The sequence below is a fragment of the Protopterus annectens genome, chromosome 14.part0, assembly GCF_019279795.1.
Source record: "Protopterus annectens isolate FY-2018-M chromosome 14.part0, PAN1.0, whole genome shotgun sequence".
NCBI lineage: Eukaryota > Metazoa > Chordata > Ceratodontiformes > Protopteridae > Protopterus > Protopterus annectens.
The window spans coordinates 986,079,642-986,100,143 of NC_056748.1; the positions used below are offsets into that span (position 1 = coordinate 986,079,642).

Below are 20,502 nucleotides of genomic sequence, written 5' to 3' on the forward strand. Positions count from 1 at the left end.
TGCAGGATATAAATATGCCACGCCACCAAACCATTCAGCTGATGTTCTGTTGATGAGATTTTACATACCCAGACAGAGTATTTCTGATGTCACTTGACTTGCTGATGTGCAGTAGATCCATCAGTAATGGGTCAGATGATGCCTTGTGTGTGCATGTGTCTGGACAAATACATGCCAAATGGGTCATTACATTCAATGACTGGCCTAATGAGGGCTGACTAAAGGGGGGCAATGACATCTCCAGATTTAGACACACTCCCTTTGTTTATAAGCTGAGAAATATAAAAGGACTTTCTTACAACTATGGATACATGTTGGTCAAAAGTTAGGTCACTGTCCACATACATTCCCAAATTTCAAATAAATGGGTCAACTCCTAGGGACGTACTGTCAATGTGGTATTTCTCTATGGTAGATGACTTCCCAAAGGATACAATAATGCATTTTTTGGTGTTTAGTTTCAATCCATGATTTTGGCTCCAGTTATTTATGTGCGATAAGCCTTCCTGCAGGTTGTTCAAGTCATTTAGGGATTCAATGACTGCTACTAGCTTGCAGTCATCTGCAAACTTAGTCAACCAGAGCCCTTTGGTATTGATTTTTACTTCAGAAAAAGTAGATACCAAACAAGAAAGGTCCTAGCATAGAGCCCTGGGGATCATAATGAGGATCATGGCTAAGATTTATCAGGGTCTGTACTATGTTGTCGAAAGACATGTTCATTGAACATGTATTCATCAACACATAAACAGTGAACACACTAATTACCTAATAGCCACTTCAGCAAATTTTTTTCCCAGGGGGAAAAAAAACACTTGGCCATCATAGGGAATTTTCCCCTTTCCTCACTGTAGTGCGATCTCGGAGTTGGTATATTTAGTTAGAGGGGTGGGTGGTGATGCCCGCCACTTTGTAGGGTTTGAACATTTGTTCTGTCTTTCTTTGGCCAAGAAATTTATTTCCCTGGGAAAAAATTCACCGAAGTGGCCATTCGGCGATTAGTGTGTTTGCTGTTTATGTGTCGATGAAGACGTGTTTGATGAACACATCTTTCGACAACATAATATAGACCCGATTTATCATACCCAGATGAAGTGGGTTCCGATACCATCACTAAGTCTGATATCAAAATCTTGCATTACCACTTGTGCTTTGGACAAAATGGCTAAACGTGTTTTGATAAGTGGCCAGATGAAGTACAACACAACCACTGGAACTCTGAAACTTCTGCATATGTAATAAAATAAAGAAAATCTAGTACAAAGTATTGTAATCAGGTATTAGCTTATTTTCACCTATCAGACTCTGACTGCCCCTTACATTCTCATTTATACAACAAACATTCACTACACATTTTTGACAAAAAACAACCATTAGTCCAAAACAAAGGTGAACTGCACATTGCCTTGTACAAGAATGACAGGGTACCGTTAATGCTGATCATGCTACCACACAGTTATTATTATTTATCTCAATGAAAGTGAAGAGCAGCCCAGTACAAAGAAATGAATAAATATGGAAAAATGCAAAAAATACTGGTAGGCAGATAGCGCATATTAATTAAAACTTTAATAAAAAATGAAATAAAATAACAAGATAAGCGCTTTTGTACTCACTCTTAATACTTCATCAGATCTAAATTAGTCAAACAGTTGTTTCTTTTTATAGGCTAATGTTTCAGACCATGTTACTTTAATACAGGCTTAATAGGTATGAATTCATTTAACCCTTTCCCTTTGGTTGCTTGCAAAATTGTCATCCATTTAATTTCTACACATTCAGTACGTGTCCAAATATCCCCTCCTCTTAAACCAATCTTACATATCTCCAGTACCATAAATTTAAAACAGTGATTATTACCAGCATGATTGACATGTTTAAATAGAGCATTTTTACTGTCCTGCTTATGGGAAAAAGTACCAATCCTGTTTACATTTAGACTAGATTGTGATTGCAACAAAGGTTTATAGCACATCTTTTTTATAGAACGGGCGATTCTTAAAAGAAAAGAAGGTAGTATGCCTAATGTCTCTCTACATTTCTTATCAGACAATATAATTCTCCATTGCTCCTTAATTATATTACAAATTGAACTAGTGTCATTTGAATATGTAAGACATATCCTTAAGAGATGCAAGAAATCACTGTTATTCTCACTAGTATAAACAGAAGTGTTTCCAAATGTTTCCAAAGGATGGTTTTGTATGAGTATCTTTTAAAGAGATGTTATCATTTTGTGCCACTACAATATCAGTCTCACTGATTCTCTTCTTAGATAATTTGCAGATAGATTATCAAAAGATTCATACTTATCACTGTCCCTAGTATGGAAATGTGCAGATCTAAAAAAATGGCCTTTTAGAAAATTCTGCTTAACATGTTTAGGTTGCATGCTCTTGCCATGTATCACATTGTTAATTAAAAAAAAAAAATCTGTTTTTAAAAAAATCTAGTCTTTATACACCCATTAACCCACCCTTACTTGAGGCTTTTTTTTAAGTTATCTGAGGACGATATATGTGCGTATTTTAGTGACAGGCATGGCAAAAGTTTAAAAAATATGAGTCGTGAAGAATTCTCTGCTTTATTAGATTTAACAGCATGTGATGATATTTGTTTCCGCCCAGCTGATAATGGAGGCAGAATAGTTATAATGGATTATTTACATTATATTAATGTTATGGAGGCTATGCTTAGTGACCGTGATACATGCCATCAATGTACTAAATTTCAGGCTATGGAATTAATTGATAAAATACATTCTCATATTGAAAATGTATTAATGGAAGGTGCAATAAATAAATTGCTTTATGATAATTTTTTAGTAGAGAATCCAACCATACCCCAGATATATGGGCTTCCAAAAATTCATAAAAACCCCACTGATCCAACAATAGTGTCAGGTAGGGGCTGGGCCTCTGAGCCTGTCTACATATGTTAAGAAACAGCTTCACCCCATTCTAGATAAGGTTGATGTTATTTTAAAAGATACCAAACACTTTTTACATAGATTGAGTGAAAAGCCTAGTACATATTGTGGTGGTGATGTTATACTGGTGAAGATGGACGTAGTGTCACTTTTCACTTGTATTCCTAATACAACAGGAATTGAATTTGTGAGACTTTTTCTAAGCTAGCACTCTGAATATAGTAATGAAAAGATATATCTGATTTGTGCTCTTCTTGAGATTATTTTGGAACACAATGTATTTTTGTTCACTGATAAGTTCTACATACAGAGCATAGGGGTTGCCATGGGCACCATGTGTGCAAAGAGCTACGCAAACATGGTTTCAGCAGAATAGCAGTCTCAATATATTTTTAACAATAACAACATCTTTTCGAGATTCATCCCTCACTATGGTCGCTTTGTGGATGACATATTTTTGTATGGGGAAACACGCCTGAAACATTATGTGAGTTTGTCCTGTATCTGAATAATACTACGGGGTTTCTTCGCTTTACATTTGAATATTCATATAAACAAATATGTTTCTTAGATGTTAATGTGATTAAAATTTAGAAGGTATAGATACTGAGCTGTACAGTAAACCTTGTAAAATTAACAATGTGATACATGCCAAGAGCATGCACCTTAAACATGTTAACAGAATGTTCTAAAAGGTCAATTTTTTTAGATCTGCACGTTTCCATACTAGGGACAGTGATAAGTATGAATCTTTTGATACTCTAGCTGTAAATTATGTAAGAAGAGGATACAATGAGACTGATATTGTTTGTTTGTTTGTTTGTGTCTTTCAGCTTTTTCCCGGTTAGGGGTCGCCACAGCGGAACTCCGGTCCGCTAATGATTGGCAGTAGATTTTTGTAGTGGCACAAAATGCTAACATCTCTTTAAAAGATATTCGTACAAAACCATTCTTTGGAAACACTTCTGTTTATACTAGTGAGAATAACAGTGATTCCTTGCATCTCTTAAGGATATGTCTTACATATTCAAATTACACTAGTTCAATTTGTAATATAATTAAAAAGCACTGGAGAATTCTATTGTCTGATAAAAAATGTAAAAAGACATTAGGCATACTACCTTCTTTTCTTTTAAGAATCGTCCGTTCTATAAAAAAGATGTCGTGCTATAAACTTTTGTTGCAATCACAATCTAGTCTAAATGTAAACAGGATTGGTACTTTTCCCTGTCATGAATGTAACATGTGTAAATATATTAGAACAGATAACCAATTCATGCACCTTGACACCGCGTATTTATAACATTAATACATATGCCAACTGCAGCACTTGCAATTTAGTATATTTAGCCTTTTGTGAGATCTGTCAAGCATTCTACATTGGAAATACTAATCACTGTTTAAGGGTCCATATCAGGGAGCACTTGTACTGTATAAATAAGCAAGACCGTAAAAATTCTCTTATCTAAACATGTCAGTCATGCAGGTAATAATCACTGTTTTAAATTTGTGGTACTGGAGATATGTAAGCTTGGTTTAAGAGGAGGGGATATTTGGACATGTACTGAATGTGTAGAAATTAAATGGATGACAATTTTGCAAGCAACCAAAGGGAAAGGGTTAAATGAAGTTATACCTATTAAGCCTGTATTAAAATCACGTGGTCTGAAACATTAGCCTATAAAAAGAAACAACTGTTTGACTAATTTAGATCTGATGAAGTACTAGGAGTGAGTACGAAAGCGCTTATCTTATTTTATTTCATTTTTATTAAAGTTTTAATTAATACGCACTATCTGCCTACCAGTATTTTTTGCATTTTTCCATATTTATTATTATTGATATTGATTATAAAATACTCATTAAGGATATTATGTAGTTTAGGCATAAAAGTAACATTTAATAAATACTGGCAATATTACAGAGTACAACTCCTTAAATGGAATATTTTTGATATCTGTAGTATACAAACAGGTAAAAATACTCATGTTTTACTCACTTTTCGGGCTGAAGCTTTAACTCGAGACATTGCCATTAATGATTACACATACATGTTCTAATGCAGAAAATTTTTAACATTATAGCAATATAAAATCAAACACTTATGATGGTACTTATGTATTATCGCAACCAGATTTTCCCGGTTGCGAAATTGTCATGCTGGCATGAGAAAGGGTGCTGGAAACACTGTAATGTGTTATTTTGATGTCCTTACAGCTGAAAAATTACTCTGGCTTACATTCAGGAAGATAAATGTGCAAGTGTTGTTCCTGTCTTGCGTGCATTACACACGCACGCCTCAATTGGCAGGGCTGCTGTCTTAATGACAAAAGGAGTACTTTCACTGTGAGGAAAGAATGCTGGGACCCCCTCCCCCCAAAAAAAAAACACAGACACATGACAATGATTCAAACTATTATTCTCATTCCTTACGACTGCCCACAAACTTAAAATTACAAATTGTTCCTGTTCCTAAAAGTAACTGAAAGTTTTTGGGCAGTACGTACAAAGGAATTAGAACACCAGTTTGAATTATAATCAGGTCATCCCTTTCATTACTCATACTTGTTAGTTCTTCTGGACAAGGATATCATTAATTCCCTGTTCAGCTTCACTTTGCTGTTTCGGGAAACACATCCATTTATGAGGAGGACTGGATGACAATTCTCTCTTTCAACTTTAAGTCACTGTGTCTGAAGACATAAATAATAACTTGCCAAAGATCGGAGTACTTTGTCATTTTACAGGTTTTGGAGCATAATCAGCGTTTTCCATGCTCTCCCACACAAGTCTGATCTGATCAGCACAACCAGTAATGGTTTTCCCAGGGAAAGTAACATTGCTTAAGACCGTATGCATCAGTTAATCAGGAATAGGTATGGGTACAGGGAACTGAAGGAAAATGAAGAAGCTGATCTGCCGGCCATCTGCTGTGGTTAATTTTTGGGGATGGAAATAAGAACCCAGCCGACAGGATGATAGCAGTCATTAAGACTTAAGTGTGCGTCTACGATGCAATGCACGTAAGACAGGGAGAGGCTTTCCCAAAATGTTCCTGATCCTAAAAGTAAAGTACAGTTCCTGGGCAATTGTAAGGAATTAGAATAACACTTTAAAGTTTTTCATGCATTCAGATCTGTGTACATATGCGAATTTCACAACCGCAAAAATATGGTTGCGATAATACGCAAGTACCCTTATGATATATTTACATATATGTCAAATAAGCAGCTGTACTATTTATAAACTTATAAACCAAAGTAAAGAGGCCACTTTTTTCACATAGCAGAATATTATAAAGATACAATATCTGAACTTAGCTTACTTGTCCTTAATTACTTATTTTGTGCAATTACAGACAAGAAATGCAAGTGAGTACTTTGCTGTATTATTTTTGCACCTGAATACTTATTTTTTACCCTCAGGTTTCCCTCTCAAGTCCACCATTCATGAGATGCAACTATATCACTACATAACCAACCCCCTGCAATGTTTTGCTGCTAAACTTATATCATGTGCTTAACACCATGCATCACTGTCATCTGACATCACCATACAATGCACTGATAAAATCCATTAAACTACAAATTGTTGAATATTACTACTAAATTGAAAATATATGTCACAAGGTTTCTACTGAGTAAATACTAAATGTGATATCTACATACTTTGTTTGCATGGAGTTTTGTTTCTTTTCACATGAATCTATGTACTGTGCTATATCATACATGTACAGTCTGTTACCCAATAAATTCAGTCTATCATTTTGACAGCAAATAGCCATGAAAGCATTTCTCTCTCTCCATGCATACATGGAAAGAGGGTTGCTGCTATTTAGGTACTTAATGTAGTAAATTCAGTGGTCAAGTTTTACATCAACACTCAGTACAAAAGCAATACTACCCAGTGATGAATTTAAAAGTCGTCATCAATGCGAATCAAGTTAAAATATACTATGACAAGGAAAATCAGCTAATGCAAAGCAGATGGAAAAGGAGGTTTCTCAAAAAGGCATGAATGTAAATAACAGCTAGTAGAGAACAATATTGCACTGCAATGAAAACGCATTAAGAGCTCAGAAGACGCACTGTAACACCAAAGTATATGTCAACATCTACCAAGATCTAACTAAAAGGGCTGCTCATACATTATGGATTCTATTCTTCCCATATTTCTAACTAAATATTTCAACCTATGCAAAATACAACAAGGACCATCAAAAACAAGTATTCCTATCCAGGCAAAAAAAAATATATAAAAAATCTGAAGCTTTGTGTGCTCTGTAGAACTCACAGGTCTTCAAGTGTCACTGTCCACCCAATATAGTTCAGACTATATATAAACTATACAGTTTAGCCAATCATTAGAGCTATACATGGCAAAATGAATATGTACTGTAAGGCCAGTCAGACTGTGAAAAGTAAATAGATGTTGCTGGCATCAAGCTGTGTAAACCACAAGAATCAGGTCTGCCTGAAAAAAAACAGTGGGGTGGAGTGAAAAAAGGAAACAATCTTGCAAAGGTTGTGATGTCACTAAGTCATTGAATAACTACAGTCTAGATTTCAGAGAGACACCAACAGTTCAGCAGTTGAGCCACGGTGGTGCAGCGGTTAGTGTTGTCGCCTCACAGCAAGTGGCTCTCCTGTTCGATTCTCGGCTGGAGCGTCTTCTCTGTAGAGTCTGCATGTCCTCCCCGAGGTCGAGGAACGTTAAAGACATGCAGGTAGGTGTGAGCGTGAATAGGCGTGCCTTCTTTGAAGGTTGGATGTCGGGCTGGCAGCTCGGCACCGTAAAAATCCACTGCCAATCATCAGCGGATCGGAGTTCTACTGTGGCGACCCCTAACCGGGAAAAGCCAAAAGTCACCAAGAATTCAGCATTTGCTACATAAAGGCAAAGAAGGTACCTACAGACAAGAGTAAACATCAATCACTTTACTTACACAGATAGTAAACTTATCTTTCCTTCCCTTTCATCAGCAGATTGGCACTTCACTTACATACACCAATTAAACGTGATATACTCTGACTACGCTAAAGCAAAATAAGAGCAAAACATTTTATGCATTTTATTGCAGCATGTTAAAAATAACTTCACCACCCCATCCAGAGCACAAACCACTCACTCACTCACACACACACAAACAACTGAATACTAAGGGGAACTTCAAGTCCTTTATGACATCTTCCAATATTCAGTTGCTAGCCTAAAGTTATTTATTAAACAGTTCAAGGCAGAAAATTTGTGTTTATATAATTCTGCAAAAACAGCAAACAGTACTTCTGAAACCATCCATACAGACAACCACCTGCATATTACAAAAAAAGAAGTTATGTACTCACCATAACATTCCATGTGAGTTGTTTATCTCGCCTTTATTCTCACTGATGGTTTCGGAACTGATCCTCGGCTCCGACACGGCCGTTAGCAAAGCTCAAGTTTTGCCAGTAGCTTAAGACCAAGCCTCTTATCCCATGATGCACTGCTGGAATCACCTCAGATCTTGTTTGCTGCGTGTGTATATATATCTCTGTAAGAGGTGCACACGCCAAGAAGGAAGAAGAAGTATTGAACAACCAGGATGATATTAGCCTCTAGGTCAACTATCAGCCAGGAGGGGGATGGAGGGAGGGACGTGAGAATAAAGGTGAGATAAACAACTCACATGGAACGTTATGGTGAGTACATAACTTCTTTATGTGAAGTTGTTAAATCTCACCGTTTATTCTCATTGATGGGTAGCATCCCTAGCACCCACAATCCTGGGTGGCTCACAGGAGTACATTTTTCAGGAACGTAGAACCAAAAGAAGATCTGTCCCTGGAAGCCTTATCCACTTTGTAATGAGTGATAAAAGTATGAGGCTTAGACCAAGTGACTGCAGCACAAATGTTATTAAGGGGAAATTTGGCTTGAAAAGCAGAAGACGTAGAAACGGCTCTGGTTGAATGAGCCTTTACTTTGTGTGTATGTTAGCAGTTGCATGAACAAATGAGATACAATCCGATAACCATTTTGAAAGGGTTGTTTTAGCCACTGGTCTACCTTTTCTGGTCTCCAAAAAGGATACAAAAAGTTGATCTGATTTTCTAATATCCTTAGTTCTATCAAGATAAAATATGAGCTGTCTGTGCACGTCAAGTTTGTGCAGCGTGTATTCTAATTTGTTGGAATGGTTGGGAAAAAAGACCTGATTGATATTAGACTCAGAACAGACTTTAGGCAAAAAAGAAGGGGTTGTTCTGAGAGATACTCTATCAGCATGGAAAATCATATAAGGAGGTCTGATAGATAATGCTTGAAGTTCTTACACTCTGCGGGCAGAAGTAATGGCCACTAGAAAAATAGTTTTCCATGAGAAAAATTTGAGATCACAAGATGATGCTGGTTCGAAGTGGGGGGGGGGGATTATTTGAGATAGCATAAAATTCAAACTCCAGGGAGAATAAAGGGTTTTGTCAGGAGGCCTCATGTGAAAAACACCTTTGAGAAAAACCTTGGGCCATAATATTTAGCCCTTCCAATCCAAGGTGGAAATTAGATATGGCGGCTAACTGAACCCGAACTGTGGCAGCTGCTGCTCCTTCCTTAAAAATCATTGTCAAAAACTCTAAAATGGATGACAAAGCAGCTCGGAAATGGTCAATTTTTTGTATACTGGCCCAAAACAGAGAACCTTTTCCACTTACTGTGATATAGTTTCCTGGTGGATGCCTTATGAGAAGATAATAGAATTTGTCTTGTGTCATCTGAGAGTGAATGAAGCCTGGCTATTTGGGGAAGTGGATCAGACAAGCAATCAGCTTTAGAGAGTGCAGTGAAGGATGGAGGACCCCTGACGGGTGTGTCAGGAGGTCTGGAACTGGGTCCAAGATCCATAGATCCTCCAGCAGATGATGGTGAAGAAAAGGGAACCAAATCTGTCGAGGCCAATGGGGGGCTATAAGGATAACAGTCCTTCCCAGCGACTTTGCTTTCTGAAAAAACCTGGGTATCAATGGAATTGGAAGGAATGCATATAGGAGACGCTGAGGCCAATCATGTACGTGTGCGTCTCTCAGGGGAAGTCCCGGAGGTGGTATTAGGGCAAAGTAGCTTCTGAATTTGGTATTGATGTGACTGGCAAAGAGGTCGCAGCAAGGCTGGCCCCATTTGCAGAAAATCATGTCCACAATGTGTTGGTTAAGAGACCACTCGTGAGGCAACAGGATAGCCCTGCTCAGCTTGTCTGCTATCACGTGTGATCTTCCCGGGATGTGCGCTGCTAACAGAAAACGCTGGGATGACACAGCCCATTGCGATACTCTGTCGGCTTCTCGACAAAGGGGGTAAGACTTAGTTCTGCCCTGTTTGTTCAAGTACCAGACCACTGACATGTTGTCTGTCTGAATCGCAATTGTCCCTAGAGGAAGAGAGTCCTGAAAGTACTGCAATGCCAGAAGTACTGCTCTCAACTCCAGAACATTGATATGCAGATGTGACTCTTGATCCGTCCATGTGCCTTGGGCAGTCATTTCCTGAAAATGCCCCCCCCCCCCACCCTATCAGGGAAGCATCCATGGTCACAGTGGCTACTGGGGGGGGGCACAAAGGGTCGTCCTATTGTGACATGAAGAGACGTCAACCACCACCGAAGGTCCCTCTTGCAAGAGTTTGTGATGAGAATAATATGGTTCATGGCCAATTTCTGGTAAGACCATTGAGCGAACAGAAGCCATTGAAGAATTTGCATATGCATCCTTGCGAGTGGAATGGCTAGAATTGCTGCCGCCATCAAACCTACTACCTTCAAGACCTCTTCGGCTGTAGCTCTGTTCTTCGACACCGATGGGTTGATGTGCTGGCGAAGAAGTGAGACCCTTTCGACTGGAAGACGAAGAGTGGTGGTTGAGGTATCTAACTCTGCTCCTATAAAGGCGGTATGCTGCGATGGCGACAAGGCAGACTTTTCGAAGTTGACTGTAATGCCTAAGTGGTGGCAGAGTGTCAGAGTAGATTCTGTTGCCTAAATCAATTGATGCCTGGTGGTGGCGGTAAAGAGCCAATCGTCTAGATATGGAAACACCTGGAATCCTAGACGCCTCAGGTGAGCCATGACCATTGCTATGCATTTGGTGAACACTCTGGGGGCTGTAGTAAGACCAAAGGGCAGGGCTCAAAACTGGTAGTGACTGGGTCCCAGCCAGAAATGCAGGTGATCTCTAGAGTGTCTGTCCATCTTTATGTGGTAGTATGCGTCCTTGAGATCGATGGAGCACATCCAATCGCCTTTCCCTAGAAAGGAAAGAATGGCCTGAAGCGTGACCATTTGGAACTTCTCCTTCTTTACAAATTGGTTGAGTCTGCTGAGGACCAAGATAGGTATTCAGTCCCCTGTTTTCTTTGGAACCAAAAAGAATCTTGAGTAAGTTCTGAATCCTGTTTAGTCTGCTGGGACTGGCTGAATGACTCTCTCTTCTAGCAACTTGCGGACCTCTATAGTTGCTTGTTCCTTGAGACTGGGTGGAACATCCAGGATTCTGTTGACAGGAGTGGGAGGGAAAGAGAAAGGTATGAAATACCCTCTGGAAATGATGCTATGTACCCAGGTATTGGATGTTATGCTTAGCCAGGCTTCTGGGTACAAAGATAAGCGACCCCCAACTGCCTCCAGAGCCGGACAGCTGGGTCTCCTTTCAGGAGTGCTGGTAGGGCTGACCAGAGAACTGGCCTCTGTTACCCTGCTGCTGTGGACCCCCCCTGCCGCGCGGGCAGCGTCTTCCATTATAACCCCCTTCTCTGCCTCTAGAGGGGGTTTTGCCACGTGTGTCCTGAAAGGCTTCCTATGCTTTTTGGAACCACATCTTTCTGCCCTTAGGGCCCTTGGGATAGGGCCGATTAGGGGTAGAAAAATGGACTCCAACGGCAGATAGAGTCTTGCCTTCCTGCTCACACCTGGTTAGAGTTTCCTTTACCTTGGGCCCAAACAGGGATGAGCCATCAAATGGGGTGTTGATAAAGGAACACTTGAAAGGCTCCGCAAAGGAACAGAGACATATCCAGGCTTGTCTACACAGGGCAATGCCTGAACTAGCGGCTCTACTCGATCCATCAGCTGGGGAAGATATGAGACACATGGACAAGTTCACGATTGAGTTTAGGGTAGCGAGCTGGGTGTTAACTTTGTCAGCAAACCCTGCAGCTACCACACCCTGGAGAGTATCTCCTAGCTCTTTCAGATCTCTTTGTAGTCTTGTAAAATGGGTTAAATAGTTCAGTGATCGAAGGGAAAAAGTCGCTGAACTAAACATGCATTTCCCATATTTATCCATGATCCTGGAATCTCTGTTAGGAGGATGGATAGATGAGGACGTCTCAGACGTTTCCTTTTTGGTGGCTGCCGCCACCACCATGGCATCAACAGTCACTCCCTTAGTCAAAAAAGCTTTGTCCATGGGGGCAGAGATGAACTTATTTGGCTTCCGCGGGACAGGTTCCATGGCCTTCGGAGACTCCCATGCCTTAAGAGAGATCAGCTCCATGAGCTCATCGTAAGGCGGAGACACCCAAGAGGTGGAAGGTTGAGACCCAAAAGCCTTCAAGAGCACTGACTCATCTTCAGTAGGGCTTTTGGACTGCCTACCACCCCTCTGATTAAGGATCTCTAATATCTCCACAAAGGAGATATCCTCAGAGGGGGATCGAGGGGACCCTTCTGACTCATACAAGTCAGTGTCAGATGTCAAAGACTCCTGTGGGGAATCCAAGTGCCTCCTCTTGCACAGTCTCTTCCTGGGTACCTCCTCAGTGGGGACTTCTGGGGAGGTCTCAGAAGAGCAGGGGGTGCCCTGTGGGGCTACTTGAGGCTCAGGGTCTCCATGCTTGGGTTGACAGGTAGAAGCAGGAGCGGACACAGGTGCTTGAGGGGAAGAGGAAGCCAGACCTGATGCTGATGATGTCTTTGGAGACAGGACTCTCCTCATGGCATCAAACGCACCATGGCTCCGATGAGAAGGGGTAGATGGATCTGAAGGGACTGTCCGATCCTCCCACACCGAGGCCATGGGCTCCGAGCCCAAGGTAGGAGTCAAGCTCATCCAAGCCGAAGCCCCGAGAGGAAGAGTCAGCACCGACAAATCGGTACAACTATCCTCTCCGGACCCAACAGGAGAGTGTCAGCTCCTAGAGTCCCCGGTCAGCGCCAAGGACGTCCGAGTAGATGGAATCGATAACACTGGAGCAGGTCTCGGTTCCACAGGCTCAACAACCATCAGGTTGGCCTCCTCTGGCTCCAAAAGTCTAGTATGGCTCGGAGGAGGAGCAGTCACGTCCGGTTTAATGGTCTTCAGTTCCGACAAAGGCATTGAAGACGTCAACAATTTGGCAAGGCCTGGTTCCCGTAAAAGCTTCTGCACCAACCGGTCCATATCCAGATCTGAGAGGTTGACAGAAGACTTCGAGGAGTGCACCGAGGGTGCTGATTGGAGCAGAGGAGATGAGGGAATCTCAGAAACTGGCTCCAAAGCTGTGAGCTGGCTCTGAAGAGAAGGGACACTCGGTTCTGAGGACAGTGGAACCGATGACCCTGCACCTTCCACTTTTTTTGCCTTTTTCAATAAATTGCAGTCACCTGAAGACTTGGATGACTTAGAGGATTTACTAGCACCATCCTGGTCACCCAGTGCTTCCAAGAAGGGGTGCTGGAGTAACCCCCTATCCACCAATTTCTTCCTCCTCTCTAAAAGTACCCTGGAAGAGAAGGAGTGACAGATGCTACAAGAGTCTTGGAGGTGTAATACCCCCAGACAATAAACACACTAAACGTGCCAGTCAGTGACTGACATTTTTTGCCCACAATCCAGATATTTTTTTAAGCCAGATTTAGGATGTGGCTTCACTTTGTCATCAGACATCTCTTTTTTTTTAGACACATTTAACAATGGAAAAACAATCAAGAAACTTATCTAAATAACTATCTAAGAATTTGGTTAAATACAAGGCCAACTACTAGGCCAACTGCTAAGTGGAAACACTTCTAAGAAAAAACAAAGCCAACACAGGGCACTTATCTAAAACCAAATCTAAATATATATATATATATATATATATATATATATATATATGTATATATATAAAGTATTCTAACAAGAAGTCAAGAAAAAGTTTTATAAAACTTGCAAATAGACAAATCTATCCAATAAAATTGGTCCAAGCTATCTGGAACACCGAGCTCTGTGCTGCGGTAAACTAGATCTGAAGTAATTCCAACAGTGCATCATGGGATAAGGGGCTTGGTCACGAGCTACTGGCAAACCTTGAGCTTTGCTAACTGCCGTGTCGGAGCCAAGGATTGGCTCCGAACCCATCAGTGAGAATAAACGGCAAGATTTAACAACTTCACATTGATAAATATGAATTTGACTAAAATGTAAGCCTCTACTCAACCTCCTATAGATTGCTGAGGGGTGAGCTATGCCTGGCTTAAATGCATCTGCAAAGCCCACACTTATGAATCTCCTACATATTTGTAAGTCAAAGAGTACCAGAAATACAAGAGCTAGGGACCTGAATTTTGTCTGCGACTTAAACAGAACATGATGGAGAGAGACAGATATGTGTCCTAGAGACTGCCTCTCCTATGGAACAGGCTTCCCATCCATGCATCCATGTGAAGCTGAGTGTCTATTACCCAGTTTAAGCGCAACTTATACCGCTGCATGGGGAATAGGAAATTTACACTGGGCACCCAAAGCCCTTATGGGCAGAGGTAACTTATAAACGACTGGCAATCAGTGTTCTATGAACATATTGGACATCATTATTCTTTTGGGAAAACTTGGCTAGGCTTAGAAAGCCCCCCCCCCCCAGGTCAATAGCCGAGTGACAATCTATGAATCTATATAAAGCATACATTCAGAAGATGAGAAAAAGTATGATAATATTAACTTGAAATTCTGTAACTTCTTAAAGAAGTTAGTGAATTATGCTCACACAATACTGTTAAATCTTTTTTATGCATGATATCCAGTATCAAATTAATTCTTTAACATTACATGAAAATGCTAAAACTTCTGTCAGTATTTGTTGAAGTACAATCTGGTAATTTTATACAGGATTAAATGCCACTCATACTAAAGGAAGAAGAATGACTCTACTGTAACTCTGATTACTGAAGAACAAACTCTGAGGTGTAAAAGAAACAAATAATAATCTAAAATTGCACAATGAATGAAAACCAAATATAATTATAGATCTTGTTTGCTAAATTATTCATAATCCTTTGAAAATATAAATGTTTTCCTGAAAACAGCAATGATCTTATCTGAAAAATAAAGTCTAATTTAAGCTTACAAGCATCTAAAAATCAGAGGGTGCAGTAAATCAAGTAGGTTTTTATAAGGCGCTTTGCACTTACCACTGAAGATGCAGCAGGAAATACAGTGGAAGCCAAGGTGTGCAGAAACTCAGATTGATACCACATGGGATCTGCAGGAAAGGAATGGTACAGAAGACAGAAAAACTGCATCACACTCCCAGGATAGGTCATCTGCCATGAATGTTCTTCGCTTGTTGTTGGCTAGTCAGATGGAAAAGCAAGTTTCCTCAGTAACAGCAGAAGACAATAACACAGTTCACTAAGAAATATATTACTGTAGCCCATTTATCATTCAAAATTTAATTTATAACACATAAAGCAGAAAATCATTTTAAGATCTCAAACATGAAGTTTTCAATTTTCAGTAATACTAAAAGCCTGAGCATAATTACTGAATTAACTATTTTTACAGTATGGAATTTAACTAGTGATTCAGTAACATACTGTTAGTATCTGTGGTGCTTTGCTTTTTTAAACTACTAATTACTATTAATAGCACTGAACAAAAAATGTTATTTATATCTATATATATATATATATATATATATATACACACACACACACACACACACACACACACACACACACACACACACACACACACACACACACACACACACACACGTACCTAGGGATGTTTAAAACCCTTATTAGACAGTCAGTTAAACATTACTGTTTTTCAACAAATGTTTGCCTAACGGTCTGCAGTCAGTGCAGTAAGTTAAACTGGTACAGGGTTTGACTGCATTTGCCTGTTTGCCTACTGTGTGACGTTGAGCAAGTCATTTGGCTAGAAAGCATTCTGTGGCAACTGGGAAACTGGGCTAGGCTTCTCAACAGGTTCCCTGACAATGTAGTAACTACCTATAAACCTATAGTAAACTGTTGTGCTAAAATATGCATTTTCAACTTCATTACAAACAGTACAGACAAACAAATGTGTTATCAGCTAAATGTGACATGTGCGACTTCATTGAACTATTTTTTAATCTACAAACCACTAAGCGTTTCTATCAATTTTCAACAGCTTCAACTTCTGCTTAGCTTCAGATTCAAAGCAAGGTCAGAATGTACAGCTTATTTTACTACCAGGCTCACATATTTTCTGTCTTGTCAAGCTAGGTTCATGTCAGTTTTTTTCAGTCTGTTTAATTGGTTAATATTCTTTATCAGCTTAAAAAGGATGTTTGTAATCTGCTAATTGCTTATGATCTAAATTCCTACTAAGGTATACCACTGCATCTTAGACTTCATCATAATAGTATTAATTATTCGTCACTTTAAAACAAAAGCAATTACATTTTCTTACTATTTTATTACCAGTGCTTTTTTGCACTGGTATAGCCAGGCATATAACCATGTACACCATGATGTATACAGTCTAAAAAATAATTTAGGTTATTAAATTATAAGTGCAAAAAATTAAATGGCATTTATACTATTTCTATAGTTAAAAATTCTGTTAAATTACCTTTTTTGGAGGACTGATGGGGACTACATTTACGGAGAAGGGAAATACATTCATATGTTTCTTTAATTATAATAGGATCTGTGATATTTAAGGGCTTATGGTTGCTTTAATGGAAATTCATACAGATTATGCCAGTGGCCGAAACCAGTCACTGGTCTGTGTTGTAGAAACCGAATGGCTGCTATGTATGCTACCTGAATGTTTGATCTACTGAATTAAAGTTTGATGCACTTATTTTAAGTGCCCTTTTGGGTCCCTTTCTTTGCCCTGATACATGGTTTACAGGGTTTGGAATATTTATCTGCAAGTGCTGGATTCTTGGGTTTTTGGATTTTATATATATATATATATATATATATATATATATATATATATATATACCTTGTTCAAAAATATGTTACATTTAACAAACAAAGTAGATGCCCACTTCAGCGAAAGTGCATTTCAATGAAAGTGCAGTTTCGCTGAAGCCTAGTCGCCGAATTGGGTGACTAAAAAAAATAAAACACGGAAAACATGTTTTGCAGGGGGGCAAGCTCCCCTGCACCCCCCATGTGGAGGGCTGCGCCCGCCACACACCCCCTCCTTAAATATACTAACTCCGAGAGAGAGAGAGAGATACACACACACACATGCATGCATACATATATATTGTCATGAAAATTATAACATTAAGAAATAATACTCTGACATTATAAGAAAAACAGATGGCATTTTTATTTTTCTAATAACCAACAGTAATATTATTTTCCTACTTGCAAATAGGGAATCTTTATTCCAGGACTGTCACACTTGTCAGTTTGAAAGAACATTTAACTAGCAGTCTGAACTTTTGACCCTTTATGGCCAACTATAACAGGTTATCTTAAGATTTTCTGATTATGACAAAAATGTCACTTAATTTTAATTGGATATTCATAATTTTTCTAGGAAATGACAATCATTTTGTTTTATACATCAAATATTCTTAACATTTTGAACAGCTTGTCTTAGATAAGCTTTATCTAAAATAACAAATGTGCAATACAGCCAAGAAATGCATGTTTAGTAAAACAATATATGATGACACATTTGACCTTAGAGAAACACTGAATTTGAATCTAAAAACAAATTACAAGTAGGTATGTAAGCGTGTACACTTATTAAAGAAATCAGGAAACAATCATTTCAGCTCTACTATGCAAATCACAAATAAAAATTACTTATATGCAAGCAATAAAGCCTGAGAGGTGTATTTTAATGTGTAACCCCTGACAAGGAGTGTTATGAGGCTCGACACTGCAAATCTTTCAGAAAATGCATGCTAACAAAAACCCTGTTATTCTACCAACTTTCTAAGTTTATAAGAGCAATATTTAAAATCCGTCCCTATTTTCAGCCCTTTGTTTCCCCATTTGTAGCTCTGTCCAGATTTCTTGTGCTGAGAGGTATAGTCCAGAGGTACACAAAGATGTTATATGATGCTACCAGAGATCACCCGATCACTTTCACTCTTCCCTCTCTCTCCTGCTTTCATGCACACATTCACTCACACATGCATACAGCAACATAAACACACATACACACAATCCTATCTCTTACTTTCATGCACGCATACACTCTGTGTGTGTCTCTCTCTCTCTCACACACAAACACATGTGCGCGCGAGAGCTTTTTATTTTACACTTGCTAAACAGAAGCGCTGCTTAGCAAGCGTAAAATTGTAGCTCATCCGATCTCTCTAACACTCACACATGCATACACTTTCACACACAAACACACACTTTTTCTTTTACTTTTATTTTATTTTACACTCACTAAACAGTAAAAGCGCTACTTAGTGAGCATAAAATAATGACGGCCATTCCATTTTCTCAGCTGACTGAGATTTGGCAGGGTTGACTGTCATGCCCAGTTGGTGGGACATGTCCAAGATAAAATCCTTAGTCTGTTGTAGCAGATGCCTGGTGAGAGCGGTGAGGAGCCAGTTGTCTAGATAAGGAAACACTCGGAATCTGTGCAGCCTCAAATGAGCTGTGACCACCGCCATACATTTTGTGAACACCCTGTGGGCTGTGGTGAGGTCAAAGGGCAGCGCTCTGAACTGGAAATGACTGGCTCCTATGCAGAAGCAGAGAAATTTTCTAGAGCGTTTGTTCACCTTTATGTGGATACGCATCTTGAAAATCGACAAAGCACATCCAATCATCTTTCTCTAGAAAGGGGAAAATCTACTGAACCATGACCATCCTGAATTTTGCTTGTTGAACAAACTTGTTTAGAATGCTGAGATCCAAAATTGGTCTCCAGTCCCGTTTTCTTTGGCACTAAAATGAATCTTGAGTAAAATCCAGATTCTCTTTGGGCTGGTGGGACTTCTTTGATGACTCTTTTTTTCTAGCAGCTTTTGAACTTCTATTTCTGCTTAAACTCTCTGACCAGGTGGGATGTCGGCGAGTCTTGCTGGAGTTTTCGGGGGAAGAAGGTGAAGGGGATAAAATAACCTCTAGAAAATACTCTTAGCACCCAGGCATCTGTAGTTGTGTGTCGGCAGGCATCTAGATGCAAGGAAAATCTTCCCCCGACTGCCTCCAGAGGTAAGCAATCGGGTCCCCTTTCAGGAGCACTGGTAAGACTGAAGAGAATGAGTCCCTGCAGCCCTGATTCTGCGGACCACCTCTGCCTCGGGGACGGTATCTTCTATTGTAACTCCCTCATCTGCCCCGAGGGGAGTCTGAACCATGTGTGTCCCTGAAAGGCTTCTGGGACCTTTTAAACTACATCTTACCACTCCTTTGATTCCTTGAATAGGATAGTTGAGGACTGGAAAAACGTATGCCCACACCAAAGTCTTTCCATCCTTTTCACACCTGGGCAGAGTTTCCTTTACTCTGGGACCAAACAAATTGGAACCGTCAAAAAGGAGCACTGACAAAGGAAGACTTGAATTGTTCCGCAAACCCGCACAGTCGCATCCAAGCATGTTTTAGAATAGCAACCCTGAAGCTGCTGATATGGTCTCCCCTTCAGCTGCATGTGCAATGAGCCTCATGGATGACTTCAAAATAGACTCCAGGGTAGCTAGCTGGGAGGCCAGTTTTTCTTGGACCCCCACAGTGACTCCTCTTGCCAGGGTATCTGACAGCTCCTTGACTAGATCCCTTTGAAGTGTAGTAAAATGTGCCAAAAAATTCAAGGACCTCATGGAGAAGGTCGATAAAGCATAGACCCGCTTCCCAAATCTGTTTATCACCCTAGACTCATGGTTCGGGGGATGGACAGTAGAATTCTCCTCAGCTAGTTCTTTCTTGGTGGTGGCCGCTTCCACCATGGCATCAACTATTAAGCCCTTAGCCCAATCTGGTTGGTTTTCAGGAGCAGAAATGATTTTGTCAGGCCTCGAAGGGACTGGTTCGACAGAGTCAGGAGCCTTCCAAGCCCGCTGAGTGATCAGTTTAATTAAGTCATCAGCAGGTGGGGTAACCCAGGAGGTAGATGGTCGAGCACCAAAGGTCTGCAAGTACACTGATTCCTCAGAGGACGGGTCTTTGGGCTTCCAGTCACCCCACTGTTTATGTTTAAGGATCTCAAGAATGTCTCCAAAGGAGAGGTGTTCTGGAGGTGACTGTGGGGAACTCTCGAATCATCGCAATCCGTGTCCTCACTGACGGATTCTTCAGGAGAGTCACGGTGTTTCCTCTTATACAATCTTTTCCAAGGAGGCTCGTCAGCAGGAGTACCTGAGGAGGACTCGGAAGAAGGTAT

At 40.0% G+C, this 20,502-nt stretch overlaps 1 protein-coding gene across 1 annotated transcript in view; it reads right to left on the minus strand.

The window, feature by feature from the left end:
• Positions 1–20,502, minus strand: part of WDFY4 (WDFY family member 4) — a 4,454,583-nt gene that overhangs the window by 2,572,444 nt on the left and 1,861,637 nt on the right. Inside the window, exon 29 of the mRNA XM_044055648.1 lies at positions 15,327–15,488. Within this exon, the coding sequence (XP_043911583.1) occupies positions 15,327–15,488 (162 nt within the window). The remainder of the gene's footprint in view (positions 1–15,326; positions 15,489–20,502) is intronic.